Source organism: Chinchilla lanigera, unplaced genomic scaffold (genome assembly GCF_000276665.1).
Source record: "Chinchilla lanigera isolate Chin_1 unplaced genomic scaffold, ChiLan1.0 scaffold00049, whole genome shotgun sequence".
In the NCBI taxonomy this organism is placed as follows: Eukaryota; Metazoa; Chordata; class Mammalia; order Rodentia; family Chinchillidae; genus Chinchilla; species Chinchilla lanigera.
The window spans coordinates 3,404,988-3,425,598 of record NW_004955450.1 but is presented as its reverse complement, the minus strand read 5'-3'; the positions used below and the strand labels follow the sequence as shown (position 1 = coordinate 3,425,598).

Sequence of the window (20,611 nt, the reverse complement as noted above, 5' to 3'; positions counted from 1 at the left end):
TCCCGCCCTGCCGGCCTTCCTTGTGCCCTGGAGAGACAAAGGAGTGTGTGCCATCACTCAAGTCCTCTCCATGGGTCCATTGGGACACCAAGAGCATCTCCAAAGGAAAGAGGGGCCTGGCGCTGTCCAGAGAGGGCAGGGAGCACCCTGGAGGTCACCCAACAATCTGGGAAGGGCCCAGGCTTGACTCATAATTTTTCTGCCTGCTGCACTCACCAGAGGTTGGAACCCAGCCTCTGCCCTTTGTTTGCCATCAGCTGGGGGCTCACTGGGGAGGGGGTGTGAAGCTGTTGCTATTGGCTTCAAGCTGGAAAGCAAGCAGATGGGGTCCAAGGCACACGAGGGGAAGCAGGGGCACAGCCAGGCCCATTGCAGGACTCCCCTGGTTCCCTCAAACTCCTTGAGGCCCCTGGCCCAAAATGCCTGCTACATCCTGGTCACCCTGGAAGGCTAAATGTGGGGAGAGGTGAGAACCAGGAGAATCGTGACCCAGGGCCTACGCAGAAAGGCCCAGAGCAGATGGGACTGGGGAGGGAAGGCTGAGAGTGAAGGCCTTTCCAGTCCCCTGTGATCAGCCGAGACCGCCAGCCCCTCAGGGAGGGAAACCATTGGAGTCTGCAACATTGCCTCTAGTGCGTATCATCAGGACAGGCTCCCAGCTGACTCTTAGGCCTGGGTTCCTGCCACCAGAGCCAAGGGACAAAAAGAAGCAAAGGGAGACAGAGATGGGAGTAGTCTCTGGGGGACATCTGGGATCCCCTCTGCACCTCCCCCATGTCCCGTCCCACCCCCATCCGTCCCAGAGTGATTCCCTAGTCCTGACCTCCATCCACCAAGCAGGGCCCAACCTGCCCCCTCCCACCTGCCCTCCAGGACTGGGAAGCAACATGGCTCAGAGCTGTGGGATACAATCCCCACCCTGCCTATCATTCATCGGGATGCTCAGAGCTACCCTGAGATGTCCCAAGCACAAGAAGGTGTGCTGGGTGATAAATGTGACCCTCTCATCCCTGCAGCGAGAATGGGTTTGCAGGCAAGGAACAGGCGCAGATAAATAAATAGCTCGTTTATTAGTAGTATGTTACATTATTAAAGTGCATTGAGTAGAGAGGCAGGGGCGGAAGCTGGAAGGCCACCGGCCCCGGGCCCTGCCCCAGACGTGCTGGAGGAGGACCCAGCTCTTTGCTGAAATCCATGGACTGGGGGGTAGGACCCCCACCGGAAGTTTCACAGTTTAGCCTAAGTTAGGACTTGTCCTGAGCTGAAGGTGGGAGGCTAGGAGCATGGAAGCACAGCCCCTGGGGAAGGGGGCCGAGGGGAAGGGAGGAGGCCCCCTGCCCCCCGACCCCCAATGCCAAGGGCAGAGTCCTAGAACCTCCCCCTAAGGACCCGGCTCCTCCCTCTGAATGGACTCGGTGAACCTACCTAGGGCTCAGTTTTTCCTTCATTCCCCTATCTCCCTCACCCACCCCCTCCCATCAGCACCCCCATCCTGGGGACTCATGCCCCTAGACTGGGCTCCCTGGGCAGAGCCAGCTCATGCCACTGTCTGCAAACCAATGCCTGTCCTTCCCTGGCCTTTCATCCCATCCCAGGGAGCCGTAGACAGGGATCAGCCCCACCCGTACCCTTCCCGGCCCCTCCCTCTCCCCCCCAGCATGTAGTTTTGGTATTTTCATACAGATGCAGTCGCAAGTAGCTATACATGAAATAAGCCTAACATAAATATAGAGCTTTTCCCGTCCTCCCGTCCGGAAAGCAAACATCCTTCGATAAACATGCAAGGCGGCTGTCCGGGGGACTCCCAGCAGTGGCGAGGGAGCTGCAGGGCAGGGCCAGCTAGGGCACCAGCCCCCACCCCCGGCTGTGGGGAGGGCAGGCAGGAAGGAGGCAGTAGGTACAGAGTCCAGGAGGACCCAGCCTCAGCCCCAAGGTCCAGGGACAGGGACCCAGCTCCCTTTCCAGGACCCATAGGGTCTGGGGCAGGGAGTATCACTGTATTGAGTCCAGCATGAGGAGTTTTTGGAAAACATTCTCCGGAAGACAGAGTCTTGGTCATGGATGCCCCAGCTTCACAGTCAGCACCTCCCACCCACCTGGGGCCTAGCAGCCGCCTGCGGCTGGACATCTCCGGGCCTTTTGTCCCCCATTGGGTTATTTGGTCCCCTTGGAAGGTATATCGGCACGGAGCTCCGGGGGCCAGCTGGCTCTGCGATCAAGGCTTCTCCAGCGCCCCTAGTGGACCAGCATGCCCAGCACGACTGTGGGCAGGACCCCCAGCCAGAAGGATGTGGCTAGGACACAGGCACGGCCCAGCAGGTGCTCAGCCAGCGCACGGTCCTCAGGCAGCAACTCCCAGTGCTGGGCCTCGCGGAGGTAGGAACCTTCTCGGGCCTCACAGCGATAGTGGCCATACTGGCGGGCCGTGAGGTTCTCGATGAACAGGATGCAGTTGGGGCTCTGGTGCCCAGGCTCACAGCTCTGCTCCACATTCTGCTCATGGCGCCAAGAGTAGGTGGCATGACGGGACTCCATGGGGCAGCTCAGGTAGTAGCGAGAGTTCCGGGCCAGGGAAACTTTCTGCAGTGGGGCCTCGTCTGGTAGGGTAGGGAGGAGCAGCTGTAAGGAGGGACCAGGGCTCCCCCAAGATTGAGTTCCCAAATGAACACAGGGACCCTCATCCCACCATACCATAGGGCTCCCTGGGCAGAACACAGTCTGGCCCCATGTGCCTGTGGCCCAAGGTGAGGCCAGGCCTCCCAGAGATGGGATGATCATTATACGGCTGCACCCGCCCACATCAGACTGTGGCCTACATCAGGGCCGGATCAGGTACCTGGTTTGGGGTTGGGACACTCTTTATGTGGCTCAGCTGGATTAATGGATTGCAGCACTGGCCTGGGGTGGGAAGGAGGAGAGAGGCTCAGGCTGCAGCCTAACCCCTGCCCATCCTCACCCTGCCCCAGTATCAGCAGAGAGGAGGATCTGACCAAAGCAGCCCCACAAGACACCTCCTGCAGCCCTCCAACACCACCCCACTCCTATGTCCGCCCTCCCCCAGGGACAAGGATCCTGGCCAAAGTACCTTTGGCAACTGTAGATGGACACACAACGGTCCTGGTCCCAGCCGCAGTAGGGATCTCGGGACATGAGGCAGCCATGGCAACCCCCACCATAGACGTCACACATGTCCAGGGGCACCTGACTCACTTCCCACTGTGAAGTCACATAGAGCTTCCGCTGGAAAGAAAGCAAGATTTGGGTCAGACTGGGGCCTGTACACTGGCTTCTCAGTCCCTAGCTATGGCATACCATAGCCTTGCAGGTCCCAGGACCCAGAGGCTCTTGTAAGGATATGCAAATTGCATGCAAAGCACCCCTGCCCTCAGTGGGCTGCTGGGGAGCCCTGTGGGCCTGATGGGGTTGGGGCGCTCACCCGCTCAGCATCCAGCGAGATGCCCTGGATAGCAGCTGTGCGGTAGAAGGGCTGGATCTCCATGATGTTGAAGGCGATGCTATGTTCTTGCTCCCCTGACTCCACCACCTTGTGGATGGTGCCCCTGTCTGTGGGCAGTGGGCAGAGGGTAAGTGGGCAGCAGCCTCCCTCCAGGTGGGGCTGCCCAGGAAAGATGAAGGGTGGGGAGGGGTAGGTTGTCGTGACTCAGGCCAGAGTCACAAGATTGCACTAGGTGGGGTAAGGGCAGTGTGACTGGGGAGGACTGGAGCCCAAGGGCAGCTTGGAAGTGTCCAAGGCCTGCCCAGAGAGGCCCCACAGCTCCCCAGACAGGGCCCCTGTGTGCCTAAGGCTGCATGCACAGCCTCAGGCACTATCTTCCCCACTTTGCAGATAAGGAAGGCTCAGCAAAGCCAGGCAGCTGCTCAAGGTCACATAGCTGGTGAAGAGCAGAGACGAAGATGAAGCCAGGCTCTGTCAGAAACCCCTCAGCTTCTTCCACAATGCCCCTGCCTCCTGGTTTCTTACGGGATATATTTTCTTTAAATACATTTTTTATTTTAGAATAATTTTAGATGTCTAGAAAAGTTGCAAAGATAGTACAAAGAGTTCCTGTCTTGCCTTCCCCAGCTTCCTCTAATGTGACCGCCTTACATAACCACGGTACATTTGTCACAACTGAGCAATTGACATTGGTGTGTTACTATTCACTAAGCTACAGACTTCATTGAGATTTCACGGGTTTTTCCACTCATGTCCTTCTTTTGTTCCAGGATCCAATCCAGGACTCCACGTTGCATTGAGTCTTCAGGGATATTTTAATTTTTATAAAATCTGAGATCTGAAAAGAATCTTAGATTCCATAGAAGAGCTCCCAAGGTCGCATAAGGAGGCTGCTTGCTGGGCCAACACTCTCTCTCTGTCAGCCCCTGTTGGGGACTACTGGGCATCCTGACCCCTGATCCTCCTAATCCCACCTCACCTGCTGTCCCAGTTTCGAGAAAGCCTCCTTTCCTCTCTTCCTCCCTCCCCATCTCCCAGGGCATCACCTGCCCCAAAAAAAGCAGTCAGATGATTGCCTGCCTGGGATGGCTCCTCTACGGGTCTGTGATTCCCACCTGCAGACGTGGAGATGTGGCCTGAGGCTCCTTGGACTTGACAAGCCCCAGCCCAGCTGCCTGAATGCACACCCTCCGCATGCACACATGCACACACAAATGCATGCCCTGCACCTCCTTCGGAACAGCTCCACCAAAAACCTCTGAGAAACAAAGCCATTAACTTCTCCCAGCTACAAAAGCCTCTGTCCTATCCTTCACCATGTGACCTCTCCTTCTCTTCTCCCCTGCCAACCACAACAGCTAGGCCAGCCACTGATGGGGCAAAGCGAGGACAGAGGCCTGATGGTGCAGCTGAGCAGACAGAGAGTAAACAGGTGCAGTCTCAGACTCAGAGGCCAGGTACTTCCCTGCGGGAAATTCTTGCAGAAGCTTCCAGGAGCCAAGCAATGGCCCTGGGGTGCCAGGTTCCAATCCGACCCACCATGGCTGAGCAGCCCCAAGCTGAAGCAGTGGCAGGAAGTGACACCAGGGAGTGTGAACAATGGCCCTTTCCAGTCCCCAGTCCACAGGGACCGCCAAGCCCATTCCCAGAATGCCCTTCAGCCACAGCCTGGATCCAGAAGGTGCCACAAAGCCAGCTCAGGCAGCTCCTCCATCCCACTGACTTTCCAGAGTGCTGGACATCTCCTGGGCACTGCAAAGGCAGTCCCAATCCTCTGCGAACGTGGCCGAGGCTCTACCCTCCAGAATCTCTTCCTCTAGTTGCAATGAATTGTTTGTGTCCTACCAACTTCTCAAACATCTCCTCTTACCTGCATCATCCCAAAGTCAGGCAGAGGGTGCGTGGGTCTCCTGCTGGCTGGCGGAGGCTCCGGGAGGCCCATGGCCAGGCCCCTCCTCCTGACTCTCCATATTCCTTCCCACCCATTCTCCCTGAGTCAGCCAAGGCTGCACCTGGCTTTGCTCCGAGTCCCCATATTTCCGCCTCCGGTCCCTGTGCATCTTCTCCCCTCCTAGGCTGCCTTTCCTCTCTTCTCTCTGCCCCTATCACCTCCAGGAAGCCCTTCCTACCTGCCTGACCTTCCACAGCCACACACGCTAACCCCTGATGGCTCTAGCCACTCAATTCTTTCTGCATATAAAGATCCGGACAAATGTTACCCGTGTTACTCTTTACACCCCACATATCTGTTTTTACGGAGCAAGGTGGGGGGAGTCCCCGGCTGGCCCCTCACCTGTGGTTAGGTAAAGCACATGGAAGGTCTCCTCGTGTCTGGCTTGCATGCGGTGGACGACCACTTTCTGATAGTGGTACTTAGAGTGGAACAATGGCGTCTTCAGAGGTCCCATGGGCTCCACCCTCTGGGCCACCTCAGGGTGACTGTCAGCCACCTGGAAGGTCTCCGTGGGTATGGGCTTCTGGTTTGGGAGGCACTGGTGAGGAGAGCAGGCCCAATCAGTGGGCAGCTGGGGATGCAGGTGGGGAGGGCTAGGGTCTGGGCACTGTGGTGTCACCACTCACCTTGCCAGGCCGAGGGTTGGGAAGGCCTACATGGTAGCCCTTGAGGGAGGAGGTACGAAAGACCCTGTCAATGTCACCGAGGGAATACACACAGACAGCGGAGTAGTTCCTGTGGGGACAGAGACCACCTCCTAACTCCAGGGCCCACGTCTCACTCTCTCAGCCGGCCCCATGTCAGACAGGGCACCACCACCACCCCTGGCCCATGAGCTAAGTGAGCCGGTACTATCCTTGGAGCCAAGCCCAGGGCCAGGTATGGCATTATTGCACACCACTGAGGAAAGGAGGGATGGAAGGAAGGAAGGAGAGAAAGAGGACAGAGGGAGGGACGCAAGTTCAACCGTACTGCTCTCCGCTACAGTCTAAAACCATAGCTTGTGTGTATCAAAGCACTGTAGAGTTAAGAGAAGTCCCAACATGGGCTTGGTGGTTCTCCAGCCCCTCTGGGCACAGGCTGTGGGGTGCTGGGGCCCCAGGAGGCCCATCCTTGTCCCTTTCCCACACAGTAGCCACAGTTCAGGGTCATGGCTTTCTCTCACACACACACCCAAATCCCCCGCTGTGCCACTGACTTGAGTACTTTTGCCTGCCTTGTTTTCAATCAATGAGAATGATTAAGAAGTGCAAATTATCAGGTGCAGGCAGTGCTGAGCAGGTGTGATGGCACCCTGCACCCAGCACCCCAGGAGAGGCCCCAGCAGCCCTTCCTAGGGGCCACATCAGCTCCAAGCACACACATGGTGGGACACACAGGTGTGAGTGTGTACACAGCGTATGCCCATATAACCACACATACAGACTCAAGAATGCAGCAGAACACACATCACATGTACTGCCACCACCATGCACCCTGCAATAGCCCTGTGCCGAGCCTGCCATCTCTGGCCGTGCCACACCAACCCTGCCCTTAGCATAGCCCAGGTCAACACCAGTGCCAGCTCCAGGATGAGGGTCACTCACCAGGGATTGGAGAAAACGCCATAGACCCTGGTGTCCCTCCAGTTGCCGCTGGGGTCAGGAAGCAGGAAGACGTCCTGCAGCCGGTTGAAGTTCTTGTTGGTGGCGGCATCGCTGCACACCAGCATGGCTTTCAGGAAGGTGTTCCACTTGGAGACCGACAGGGAGCTCTCACCACCCTGGTCCCCCTAGAAAGGAGAGAAAGAGGCCACTCAGCACCTGCCCGGGCCACCCCAAGTCCGAGGCCCCTCCCAGGAGCACTGTCTCCAGGCTGCCGAGGGGAAGCAGCTGCCAGGGAGGCCAGGAACCAGCGCCGGGGGATGAGGGCGCTGAGCCAGACTCAGGCTGATCTCCAGGTCAGGCTGCCCAGCAGGCCTGGGGACACAGGGCCCACCGTGGACGCTCCAGCCTTGGTGCAGACACTAACACACACCTCCCACTCACATGCATACACACTCACACACAGCACAGCACACTCATACAAACAGAACACACCTGTACAAACACACTGATACACACTTGCATACTCACACAGCACAGCATATTCACACAAGCAAAACACCTATGTAAACACACAGGTGCACACTCACATAACACAGTACGTTCATACAAACCACACCCATATAAACAGGCATTACACACTTGTACACTCACGCACAGCAGTGTCCACACAAATGAACATATGTAAACATGTCTGCACATTCACATGGCACACAGCATACTCATACAAGTGGAACACACTCACTTGAGCATGCCTTTACACATTCATACATCCACGCAGCAAGCATATGCATACAAGCAAAACACACCTGTGTAAACATGCTGTTGCACACCTGCACACTATAGCACAGTGTACTCAGACAAGCAGAACATGCTTATGTAAGCACATAGTTACACACTTATACACAGAGCTGGCACAAGATATTCATACAGGAAAGACACACGCATGTAAACACACTATTACCCACATGGCACAGCATATTCATGCAAGTGGAACATATTCATGTAAACATGTTGCACAGCTGTATACCCACACACAGCACATTCACACAAGCAGGACATATATGTGTAAACGTGGTTATACACACATGCATTTACATACACACACAATCTCAGCATCTTTACCCACACACACATGCATGAACATTGTGCTCACACATCCATTCCTGTGGTCCTAGACATAGACTCGCTCACACCTGTACACACACTCACTCATCCTCACGCTCAGCTATGTGCGCAGACGCACACTCACCCACACAGCCACTCACCCTGCACAGCTGGGCAACGCGGGACACGTTGAGAGGAGACTCTGGGTTCTTGTCAGGATTGTCCTCCCGGAAGAAGTAGTAGATCTTGTCATCATAGGCCTGGTCTTGGTGCACAATGGTGGCCTTGATGAACTGTGGGTCTGTGGGGACACAAGGGTTGAGGCTGGGCAAAGCAGGCTTGGCATAAACTCAGAATTGAGGCCCTGCACCCCAAGGGGCCATGGGCTCATACCTGTTCACCCTCCTCCTACAAAGATGTCATGGGCCCAAGAGCAATGACTTCATGCCTGGGGACAGGGGGAAGGCGCCTGGGGATCCTTATGTCATTTCTGCCTAATTGGCAGAGCCTTAATGAGGAGAGGGGTGCGCTGCCTGCAGGAGCCCAGCAGAGGGACTGAGTAATGGCTCCAGCCCCTGCCCTATCTGGGCCTCCTCTGCATCTGTCCCCAGCATGTGGCAGGCCTATCTGCCTCTGCACCTCTGTATCCAGGTTCCTCCGTTCTCACACCTGAACTCCTCATGCTAGCTGCTCAGGCCTGCACGGAGCTCCTGCTTTCCTGGGTGGTCCCAGGGGAACCTTCCCAAGAAACATCAGGACCCTATCCAGCCTCACCCTGGGCGGCCACACCCCCCTCCACCCATAACCAGGCCACAGCCAACTCACTCTGCATGACGGTATCGCTGGTATATAGCTCGCTCTCACCCCGGATGCGGCGGAACCGGGGGATCTTCCCATTGTACTCATGCTTCCGGATGGTGGAGTACACCTCATCCCCTGCAGACACAGGGACAAGGGTAGCTGTGTGAGGGCAGACATCCCCTGGGTGTTCCTCTCCACTGGCCAGGAGCCCACCACCCAGCCCAGCCTGCAGCAGCGTCCCTGGGATCCCTGCTGCAGAGCTGTCCTACCTTCAAACAGAACCAGGGAGTTCTCATCTGGGCTGAAGGGGGCGTAGCCTCTCATCTCACCAAGCGGCACCACGGTGTCATTCACCTGTGGGAGCCCGACAGGGTCAGATGGGCACACAATTTCATAGCCACCGTCCCCAGAAGTGTTGGTCTCCTCCCAGGCCCCTATACCACAAGGAATCCTGCCAAGGGGAGGCCAGCCTCAGAGTCCCCACCCAGGAGAAGGAAGCTGACCAGGCACATGGGCAAGGCCCTCCTCACCAGGTTCCAGCAGCTGGGCCGCCGGGCATTGGTGCCACACGCCAGCAGCCCCTCACTCCGCCTCTCCAGGAGGGTGATGTAGTTCTCACAGTCCTGCTAGAGTAAGAAAAAGGGAAGGAGACAGGACAGGCTGGGACCCTCAGTCTCGAGGAAGGGCTGGGTGTGGGTGGTGGCCTCCTAGGATAGCCCAGAGGAGTGCAGCTGACTGCATCCCCTCAGAACAGAGGCTGCCAAAGCTGTGCATGGTGGTGGAGACTTGTAATCCCAGCATCTGGGAGGCTGAGGCAGGAGGATCACTGTGAGTTCAAGACCAGCCTGGGCTACATAACAAGAACTTGCCTCAAAAAAAAAAAAACAAAAAACAGAGGCCACCAAGGAAGGACCATAGGTCCCTCTCAGACTGGGGTGCCTAGGGCAGCAGAACTTCCACTCCAGACTCTCAGGGTCACCTCCCATTACCCCGGGTCCCCGCCCCTTCTGCACTCCCTCCCCAAACTCACCTGCTTATCCATGCAAGACCCCTTGGTGGAACTGATGTTCACCTGGGAGAGGGGAGAAGCGTTAGTCCACTCTGTGTGGGCAAGGTGCCCTACGTGCTGATCATGCAGCCTCAGGACAAGCCCTGCATGCAGCAACCATTATTCTCATCCTCCAGAAGAGCAACATGGCTCAGAGAGGGCAAACCGTTTCCTGAGGTCACACAGGCTTCTCAGTCTAGCTCTGGAAGCCAGAGCCCCACGCTCTCAGAAGACAGGCACGGGTCCTGGAGCCCAGCGTCCTCTGTCCAAGCTTCCCACCCAGCCAAGCATGTGAGTTCCCAGTTTTCCTCCACATCGCTCCGGACTCCTCGCTCCAGTTCCTTTAAGGAGCTTCCTCCAGGAACCACTGGTGAGGATATGAAGGTGGAAGGTCCACTACAGAAAGAGATACTGGTCCCTTGCTGTTCCCTGTGGGGGCTCACCATGGCCAGAGTGGGGAGCAGGTGGGAAGGGAGGGGCACAGGGACCCGGCTCACCGTGTGCACAGATGCGTTCTTGCCCTCCGGGAAGTCGAAGCGGTAGACCTTGCCTCGTCCACCCACCCAGACGGAGGGGCTCCCGGGCTCATGGAAAAGCACTGTGTGTGGCTCAGCCTGGCCAAAGTCCAGCCGGTCCTGCCCTGTGCGGCCTGAGGGGGAGGCAATGGGTGGAACGTTGAGGCTGGGGCACACCAGCACCTGCTACTAATTAGGGCCTACAGCTCAGGGCACTGGGAGGCCTCAGAGACAAGGCGTGGGGGACTCAGAGAGCCAAGGAGCCCCTGGTCAGATCAGCAACCAGCTATCTTCACCCAGAGCCGTGGCCCATCCCCGAGGAGGTCAGCCTTTCCCTCCCTGACTAAGTGTGACCTAAGGGGAGGGGAGGGTTTGGGGGCCTCTTGGGAGGACAGCTCTGTCCCCCAAACACACACACACTCCTGCGGGGCTGGGCTGGGGCAGAAGGACCAGTGCCCATCATCTGCTCTGCCCTGAAAGTGGCTCTCTTCTCCCAAGACAGGGCAAGCAGCCCCAGCCACCTGGGCCCTTCAGGGAGCAGAGGGGTTTCCAGCACTCGCTTAGCATCAAGATACCCAGAAACCACTGCTCTGAACCCCAAGCCCTCCTTCAGGAAGCCCCTTAATGGGCACTAGTCATTCTTCCCATTTCACAGCTGGGAAGACAGAGGTTGAGGGAGCAGCCCAAGGGCACAGGGGAGTAGGTGGGTAGCTGGGCCTATGCTCAGCTACCCAGAGCCAGACTCTTACAGGCTTACTCTTGCTGGCTTTACCCACTGCAATGCCAGCCCTCTGGGGGATGAGGATCAGCTCTCTCTTCCCAGCAACTCTGGGACCTCAGCAGCCTGAGCCTTTCAGCAGAGCTGACCGGGACAATTCTGCCCAAAAAAGAAACTATAGCCACTGCCTCCAGGGAGATGCTGCCTCATCATCTCCGGTGACATTGTTAAGCTTGTCCTGGTTGCACGACTAAATTACAGGGATGGGACAGCCTGTGGTTGTGCCCCTAGCAATCAGCCACAGCCACCATCCTCCCACCTTTCGCCTCACCCAGGAACTTAGTCTGACCACTGTTTTCTCAGCTGCAGGAAACTCTGGGACAAGCTTGGCAGCAACACCCAAGCAGAACATGCTGCAGCCCAGGCAGAGAAAAACAGCCACTTCTCAAGTCTGCCCCCAATCCCTCTTGCTGCCATGTGCACCATTCCTACTGGCCCTACAACAAGGGCAAGGGACTGCTGGACCACTCCATGACCTACATCGTCATTCCGTCTTCTTAACAGGCATCCCTGTGGGGGCATGGACGTGGGCGCACTCTGCACCTCTGCTTTGGCTCAATGTACAAAGAAGGAAACTAAGGCCCCCTGGGTCTAGCCTCACCCAAGGTCACACTAGCAGACAGGACAGATTGGCTCATCCAACCTTGGTTCTCTGGAGCGTGAAGTGGGGAAATGTCAGGATGGTTGGCCACAAAGAAGCACCTCAGGGACCCAGGGCTCCCTCCCACCAGCCCCAAGCTGCCAGTGCAAAGGGGGTGCAGAATGCTAGCAGATCCCTGGTACTTTCCTGATCCAGCCACCTTGAAGCTGGGGTAAAACAGGAGTGCTGGGGTCAGCGGCCCGCAGACAGGCAATCCTCCTAACTCAGCTCCCAGAGCTCCCCTCTCACCTGCAGCCCAGCCAGGCATCCAGACAACCCCCCTCCCCTCACGGCCAGCCTGGCAGCCAAGAGAAGGTGCACAGCTTGGTCTGGAAATGCCGTATCTGGAGATGCTGGGCTGGGGCTGAGACTCCAAGGAGAGAAGCCTCGGCCTTCAGGCAATGCAAGCCCCTTCCACCTGCACCAAACCCACAGCCCCAGCTGAGGGGCAGAGCGGGCAAGGCCAGCGCACTGCTCTATTCACTGGGAAAGGATGTGACTCAGAGGCGACCTGGAGGGAGCCCAGAAGTGGGGCTCCCAGGTCCATCAATGGGAGGAGAACAGTCCCAATGGAGGAGTCAGGCCAGGCCCTGGAAAGCAAGGTCTGAGGAGACCTGGCCCTACCCAGGAATCAGGTCTGAGGCCCAGAACAGCTACACCACAGAAAGCTCCTGCAACTCCCTAAGCAAAGTAGAAAGCCCCGGGCAGCCCATAAGTATCTGATGAGGACAGGAGGGAGGACAGTCCCATGCTAGGCTTAAAGCCTTTTCCCTAAAAGCCCCGGCTGCCAGGCTGGCTACAATGGGCCACAGACAGGAGCCCAGGATCATCACCTCCCATGACCCCCAGGTCCCTGCCCCTCCCAGCTCTGTGCCTGGAGATCCATATGAGGGGGGATGGCACCAGCTCAGGGCCAGGACAAGACCTTGGCCCATTCTCCACCCCAGCTCCAGCCCGGCTCCTGCACTGCCTGAGGCCCTCAAAGGGCCTGATTGTGCCCGGGAAGTGTCAGAGCGGCAGCAACGCAATGAATACATGAAAGGGAGCTTTGTTCAGGTCAGCAGGCTCCGGGGCTGGGGGCAGAGGGGCAGGAGGGCTGCCTGGAAGTGAAGGGAGCAGCCCCAAGCCATTGTGGCCCGGACCCGTGGGCCCATGGGCTCAATGCAAAGAGAGCTGGGCCAGGGAAAGAGGCAGCCTTCAAGGATCTACCCAGGCAGGGGCTGCATGTGGCTGGGGATCGCCCTACAGAGGCTCAGGCCAAGGCAGCTTTCTCTTTACTGCCTGATGGCCCCAGAGGGGTAGGGAGGAAGACAAAGCTAGACGGGACGGGACTGGGGGTAGACTGCGGGCAGGGGAAACAGCCTGGGCAAGGATAGAAAAGTGGATTGTATGACACGTTCAGAGGACAGAGGCCGCACACTGCAGCCCAGCAGAATCCTGGAGAGGAGGGGAAGTGACCCCTCGCAATGCAGAGGGGAGGTGCTGCCTGCCCAAGGACACACTGACCCACTGCCCACTCTCTCCCCCACTGCCTGCTCCCCACAAGCAGGGCCAGCAGTGGGAATGCCTCCCCCTACCTGGCACCCCCACCTCCCGGCCCCCCCTGCTTCCCATCCTGCATGTCTAAAAGGAGCACCGTCTGGCACCGTGTCTCCCCCCTCACTCCCCGGCCTGACGCATTAGTGGCTGACTAAGTGGTAGCTAAAAGCTCCCAGAATAACCAGGGGTTCAGGAGGGGAGGGGGCTAGGGACACACGGAGAGGACATGGCCCCAAGGCGGGCCGGGCACAAGAAAACCCACCCCTACCCCATGTTATTGAGCCAATCCTGGCCCTGCTGCATGGGGAAGAGGTACACGCAGGCTGCCACAAACCTAGACAGACTCCACAAGCCCCTAGGTCCCCACGTCCACACAGTGGCTGAGCCCACAAGGCCAGGCCCAGCTGTACCAGATACAGGGGTCCAAAGGATGTCTAAGCTGTGGAAGGCGGTCCTGTGCAGATGCAGCTCCTCAGCCAGGGTGCCAGGTGGGTTCTGGTCCAGCTGAACAGAATCAGGCCCTAGTTCTCTTCTATCACTGTCCCCAAAGCCGGCCGACTGTGGCCCATCTGGAACCCTGCAGGGTGGGTTTTCCAAAAGTAGGCCCCCGCTAGAGGAACACCATCCTTCTGCTTGCTTATTCACCCTGGGTGCTGCTGCCATCTGGTTCCTGCCATCCCCATATTCTCCCTGCTTGTGAAAGAGGGCAGCTTGAAGGAGGATAGATGAGGACTGCTGTCCACAAACAAGGGCTGGGCCACTGAACCCAGAGCCATGGATGCCAACCTCAAGAAGCCCTTTGAAAATAGGCAGAGAGAACGGCAGGAATCTGAGCCTCTCGTGCCCGCACCAGGCCCAAGCCAGCCTTACCCGGGGGACCCAGCTACATCGAGAGGAGCCTCCTCCCATGGCTGGGCCTCATCTGGAGTCACCAGGCCCACTCTCCTCACACTTGGCAGAGTATTCTCCAGCCATAGCTTCTCCAGCCCTTGGCACCCCATGTCCTGTGGGTCATGGTGGAAGGGAGGTCATCCGGCTATGGAGGATCACAGGCCAGGGAAGCTGTGTCACTGGCCCAAGGGCACCCAGCAAGGACAGGTCGGGTTTCTGGTACTCATCACTGCACTGCATCTCTCCGGGACCACATCCCAGACTCCTTAAACTTTGGATTAGCAGACAGCAGTATCCTTCGCCTCTCTGCTTCCCTGTGTCATCCCTCCCTTGCTCGCTAGGTGCCAAGTTACAACCTGACAACAGAAAGGAATCACCTGCCCACCCACCTTCCAGATAAGGCCCGATCCCCCAGAGGTCCCCGGCACTCAGTCTCGAACCCAAAGGCACGATTAATGGTGTTGCTGCGTCAGGGTGAAGAGAAACTTCCACTGGCAGCAGACACCAGAAGCAAAGGTTTCACCAGCTCTGCCTCTCTTGATATGGCCAGGATAGAAGGCATGAGAAGTCCTCGCCAGGGTGGTGCTGCCTGGTGTGAAGGATAGGGCACGGTCATTATCAGCATCCTGACAGGGCTGGGTTCCAACAGCTGCCTGGTAAGGTCAGGGCCCTGAGGTGGTGCTCTGCCCATGAAGGAATGAGAGCTCTGCCTGCTTTATCAGCCATGGGACAGCAAGCCGTGTGGCGGGTGGAGTGGGAGCAAGGTCGGCCACGAGTGGGAGGGAGAGTAGGGCACACGGAGCTCTGAGAAGCCTCCAGCTCCCTTTGGCAGCTGGGCAGCAGGCTGGCTGTGATGCTGAGCAGGCACCAGGCCTTCCTAGGTCAGTGTCCTCTGATGTACATGGAGGGGCTGGGTTTTATGATCCACCATGATTCTCAGAACAAATCATAAAAACATTCAGGGATGAATTCCTGAGTCTTTCTGAGAAAGTGTGTGTCTGTGCGTGCTGGAGAAGTCTGAGCTTTCTGGAAGTGGAAGCTGACATTCTCATCCACCTCCTGAAACAGCCTCCTAAGTGCCAGGTCTGCGCCCTCATTTTACAGACAGAAAGATAAAGGCCCTTCCAAATCACTGAGGCCGGGTGGCCTCTGCATGCCCTCACTGTGCTCAAAGGACCCGAAAACCTAGCTGGTGGGAGGACCAGCAGGGGCAGTCTTGGGGAGCAGGGGCAGTTTGAGAAGTAAGTTTTGAGGGAGTTGAGCTGGGTTCCAGAGCTCAGGTGGGGAGGGAAGGTTGGCAGGGAGCCCACAGAGTGAGGAGGCTCTGAGCTCAAGCCCAGGAGGCAGGAAGCCCAAGGCCAACAGCATGTCCTGTCTGACTTCCACCCGTTCTCCAGCCCAGCAGGTTCCAAAAGCCTCAAAGTCAGCCCAAGGTCACCTGATGGCCTCTTCAAAGCACAGGATGGGCAGAAATACAAAGGTCAAGAAGAGGCCAGAGGATGGCTACACCGCCCTGTGCGAAGGGAGGGAACCAGGTGGAAGATCGCTGTGAAGCAGAAGGTTCCCGGGCCTGGCCTTAGCCAGGCCAGCAGGGGTACTGCATGAGGGCAGCTGGCCAGCACTGCCCACTAGGGAGAGCTGGCAGGGGCTGGGATGTCGGGCACATTCCACAGATGCCAAAGGAAGAAAAAGATGATGAGGACAATAACCTACCCCAACCCTTCCAGAACATTTTCTCGGTGTCAGACACTATTTCCAGTGATTTTGGATACCCTGATTCAGTCATCACTGAACTCCTATGAGGTATGGTCTCTTACCACCCCCACTGACAGAGGAGGACTGTGATACAGCTGCTAAGTGAAACAAAGGGTGACTGACACTAAAGCAGCTCTGCTCTGGGATCCGGGCTTAGAATGCTGCGCTCCAGGGTGGGCCTGTGGGGTGTTCCAGGCCAGCCCCTCCCACACAGCGGGGGAGGCTACTTAGCCAGAAAGGTCTGATCTCCAGCCATGACACCCTGAGGCGTGTGTAGGAGCAAGCCTGGGTGTGTAAGCCCACAGGCAGCAGGAATCTGGGGGTGCAGCTTGGGGTCATGGCCTAGAGTGCTGGCCAGCATGACTAATTCAAAAGCTAAGTCTCCTGGGTCTCTGCCTCCACTGGAAAACACTGTTTTCTGGAGCTGACCACAGCTATAAGCAGCGTTGTTTTACTGCATGGCCCTTCTGGACTCCCACCCAGCAGCCCCAGCCAAAACACTCACCTCCATTCCTGACTCCTCAGCTCAAGAACCTGTCATGGCTCCCAACTACATCCCAGTAGGGCCCAACTGCCCACACAGGATGATCAAGGCCACCCCAATCCTGTGTACCTGTGTCATGGCTCATGCCTGTTTCTTGGATTCTCCTTGTTCTTTCTTTCCCGCACAGGGGTCTCCCCTGTCCTTGATGGTGTAGCCTAGATCCTCAGCTCCAGGAAGTGTTCTTGGATGTGCCAGTCCTCACTACCCCATCCTGCCCAGCCCTGCACCATCCGCCCACCATTTGGCACATACTGACTCCTCTCAGACCCCACTATCTGATGGGATTTCACCTGGGCTGTGGGGTCCTGCAGAGGAGGCTATCAGCACCCAGTGCAGGGCTGGGAAAGCAGGGACAGCTCTGATGACGTAGAGGTGCAGCTAACCCCAACTCCAGCCTTCTTTCCTCCCCCAGGACTTCCTTCCTGACTGTGCCGGCTCACACCCGCATCTTGCCTGCTCTCACCTCTGTCACAGTCCTACACTATCCCTATGGGTTAATCCTGACCTCCCAGGGGACCAAGTTCCATCACAGTAGGAGGCACTTGGGGGCTCCCCAAGGGCAAACCCAGGGCTTCTCCCACTGTTCCCCAGAGAAGATGAACACAGACATACGCACAGGGGCGAGGGTTGGCTTCCCTCCACAGTGAAGGGTCCCCCCAGAGATGCTGGCCCAAGGCCCAAGGCTGTGATTAGAAGCAGGAGGTATAGGAGGCACAGCAGGATCAGCCTAATCCCAGGCTGCCGTGACAGTTAAACCCAGATTAGCCCAAGCTGTGATACAGATTGACCTGTTCTGGAGACCTGGGCCCAGCCATCTCAAGGAGGGGTGTGAAGAGAATGTCCCGTCACAGACAGCTGGGACAGGCCAAGAGGTGGGGCCAGCACCAGGCTGTGTCATCCCCTGGCCTCAGTTTCCCCATGTGGGGACTGTGGGGGTGGGCCCAGCTGATCTCTGACATTTCCCTCCTGACACCCTAAGTTCCGTGCATCAGGCTGTGTGGGCTGAGGTCACCCAAGAAGCTTCTTCAGGAATTGAGATGGAGCCCAGAGGACTCTAGGACAGAGAGGAGGATGGAGGCCAGGTGCAGGAAGAGGGCACAGCCTTGAGGTAGGAGAGGGTAGGTAAGGACAGCGTAATGAAGGTGGCCTGGCCACCATCAGGTAGCTCCAGGGGTGTGTGACCCTGGTAAGTGCTGAGCAGCGACATGGAGGGACAGAGGTACCTTGAGGAGGGCCACAGGACCAAGGTCTGGTAGAAAAAAGGACCTAGGAAGCCACCCATGTTACAGGCCAGGTCCTCTGCCTTCTAGTTTTCTCTCTGTCCCACTTGGCACCTGGGGGCAGTACAGCTAGAAACATACCTGGCTAAGATTAGCCTTCCCTGCAAGGCCAGGGTAGGACAAGGATTATCTCTTCCCCCTGCTGGGAAATGATCAGGCTTCTGGGATAGCCAGACCTGCCTTAAAAAGGAAACCAAAATAAGCAGAACACTTTCAGTTTAGGGCTGTAGGCAAAGGTTAAGGAAATGCAGTCAGTATCTTGTGACAGAGCGGCACTGGGTGAAGGAGGGCCCCAGCTATCAACTCAAGGGCCACCTACTCCCAGTACTTTCCCCTGCAGCCTGTGGGACCCCGTCCCCCTGGGCTGAGCCCACATCCTGACTGGCATGGCCCTCATCAGCAAGAGGTGCTGAGCTTCCCCAGTGTCCCCCAAGTGCTCAGGAGCCCACCTTCAGCTGAAATAGCGATCTGACCCCCCAAAGGGGACCAAGGATCCCTGAAGGGTCAGAGGAAGGGCACCCAAGGCAGGGGTGAGGTGGGCTCCTCCCCAAATGCAGAGTCTGTGCTGAAGAACAATGAGAGGGGTTGGGGCCCAGGATGGGCCTCCTCACCTACAGAATCCCAGGGGAAATCCCTGGTCCCCCTGGGCCCAGCCTCAGCTTCCCCCCAGGGAGCTGTGACGGTCCTAGCACTGCCGGCACTGGAGAGACCGTCCCCGCCTGCCACAGTCCTACTCCAGGTGAGACAGCATCCTCCTCCCACTGCTGGGCTCAGATGTCCCCTGCTCACCCCAGGTCCACCTCCCTCTGGAGGTTTATGTGGCTTGTCTCCTCCCTGCAGTTCTCACTGCATGTTTTGGGGTCTAAGATCCTGTCAAACAGGGCGCTTCCTCCTGTCCCTTCAGTCCTCCAGCCAATTCCTACTCCTGCCACCTGGCTGCCGCTTCACCCAGGAAGCACTGACTGGCAGACTGGGTTCGGCACCTGCTTGGTCCACACAGGTGCCTTCAGGTACAGGCCTTGCACAAGACGTCATCATCCCTGTGGGTTTAGCTCCCATCTCCCCTTCCATGGGGGCCCCAACTAATCTACTTTCTTATTGCTGGATCCCCAAGTCCAGGCCCAGAACCAGCACAATGTTAGCCCCAGAAAATACTGGCAGAAACACTAGGGAGGCTGAGGCAGGAGGATCGTTTTGAGTTTGAGGCCAGCCTGAACTAGATAGTAAGGCCCTGTCATAAAAAAAAAGGAAAATATTGGCAGAATGAATATGTCCACCCTTGAGGCCACCAGGCAACAAGACACTTCCTCCAACTGATGAATCCATGAAGTAAGAACACAAGCTGGGTGTGGTGGCGCATGCCTGTGATCCCAGCACTCTGGAGGCTGAGGCAGGATGACTGCTTTGAGCTCAAGGCCAGCCTAGGCTACATAGCAAAACCCTGTCTCAAAACAAAAAATAAAAAAGAGAACAAAGTAAAAACATAAAACTCAAGGTTTTCCCCTGAACTTCCAGGTTTTGATTACTCAAAATCTGCTGCTAATATCTAAATATACGTCAGCCCAGTCCTTCTGAGGTACCATGGCTCAGAAACAAATGAGCCCCTAAGCTCAACCTCTTTGGGTATTTGGAGAAATTGAGGCAAGGACCTGCCCAGAGGCACACAGAAAATTAAGCCACAGCTGAGACCAGATCACCCAAGCTGGGACAAACCTGAGATGGGGACAGGGACCATTCCAACCCCTCTGCACTCAACAATCTTTACTGCCCAGGACAAAGCAGTCACAGAGTTTGATAGAAAGCTCCAGTGACATCACCACACACCAATTCCATCTTAGGAAATTCCTCCTTCCCTTTTGGGAGTGCCCCCCCCATGCAGTTCAGCAGGGGAAGTTCACCTTCAAGGTGATGAACACCTCTAAGTCCCAGAAGGGGTAAGGGTTTCCACTGGAAATCCTGATGCTTAGGGGGCCCCCAGCTGTGACCTCATCCCCTGGAGGAGGTGACAAGAGCCCTGGGGAACAGCCCTATAATGGCTCTCCCGCAGCCACCAAGTCAACAATAACATCCTGTTGTTTAATTGGACCAAAGAGGCAGAACCAGCTGGACAGGCAGAAACTGGAGCTTGGACTGTTTCCCTTGGGTAGACAGACTAACTCTGCTTACCTCTGACCTGCTGGGACAGGGCCATCTGGGTTTTCACATCTCCTCCAACCTCTGAGGGACCAAGGAGGGTACACAGCCCACATGGCCATGCCAACCTCCTGCCAACCTCTTCCCTCAGCTGCAATCCACTGCCCTACTGCCCCTAATGGAAGGGAGCTCAGGACCACGTATTTACATCCTTGAGGGACCCCTGGATCAGCAGTGTCTGGGGGAACACCCCCAAAGCCTGTCCTGCTCAGACAAGCTCTGAGGTCAATGCCAGGTGCACAGCCCGAGGATACCCAGCAGGTCTATGTGGAACCTCTCTCCCTGGCCCAAGTTGCTCTGTACCAGGCCTTCAATGGGCTGCAGAGGTAGTAAAATCTCCAACAACTGTAGAATGGAACCCTCCTAGAATATCGCCCCCACCAATTCTTCCCTAGGGCATGGGGTCCAAGAAGTAGAAAAAGAACTTTTGGGGGCTGGGGATTTAGCTCAGTGGCAAAAAGCGCCTGCCTGGCAAGCGCAAGGTCGTGAGTTCAGTTACTGGTACCGGAGAAAAACCAAAAAAAAA

General features: G+C 57.0%; 1 protein-coding gene across 2 annotated transcripts in view; it reads right to left on the bottom strand.

The window, feature by feature from the left end:
* Window positions 1-1,051: 1,051 nt before the first annotated feature.
* Sema7a (semaphorin 7A, GPI membrane anchor (John Milton Hagen blood group)) overlaps window positions 1,052-20,611 on the bottom strand; it is a gene marked incomplete in the record, with an annotated part of 22,816 nt that continues 3,256 nt past the window's right edge. Inside the window, 13 exon segments of one of the 2 annotated variants that reach the window (XM_013519016.1) lie at window positions 1,052-2,597; window positions 2,837-2,898; window positions 3,086-3,240; window positions 3,437-3,564; window positions 5,751-5,949; window positions 6,038-6,146; window positions 6,998-7,182; window positions 8,263-8,402; window positions 8,927-9,037; window positions 9,172-9,256; window positions 9,433-9,528; window positions 9,933-9,974; window positions 10,448-10,599. In XM_013519016.1, coding sequence (XP_013374470.1) covers window positions 2,236-2,597; window positions 2,837-2,898; window positions 3,086-3,240; window positions 3,437-3,564; window positions 5,751-5,949; window positions 6,038-6,146; window positions 6,998-7,182; window positions 8,263-8,402; window positions 8,927-9,037; window positions 9,172-9,256; window positions 9,433-9,528; window positions 9,933-9,974; window positions 10,448-10,599 — 1,826 coding nt within the window. 2 annotated transcript variants of the gene reach the window in all.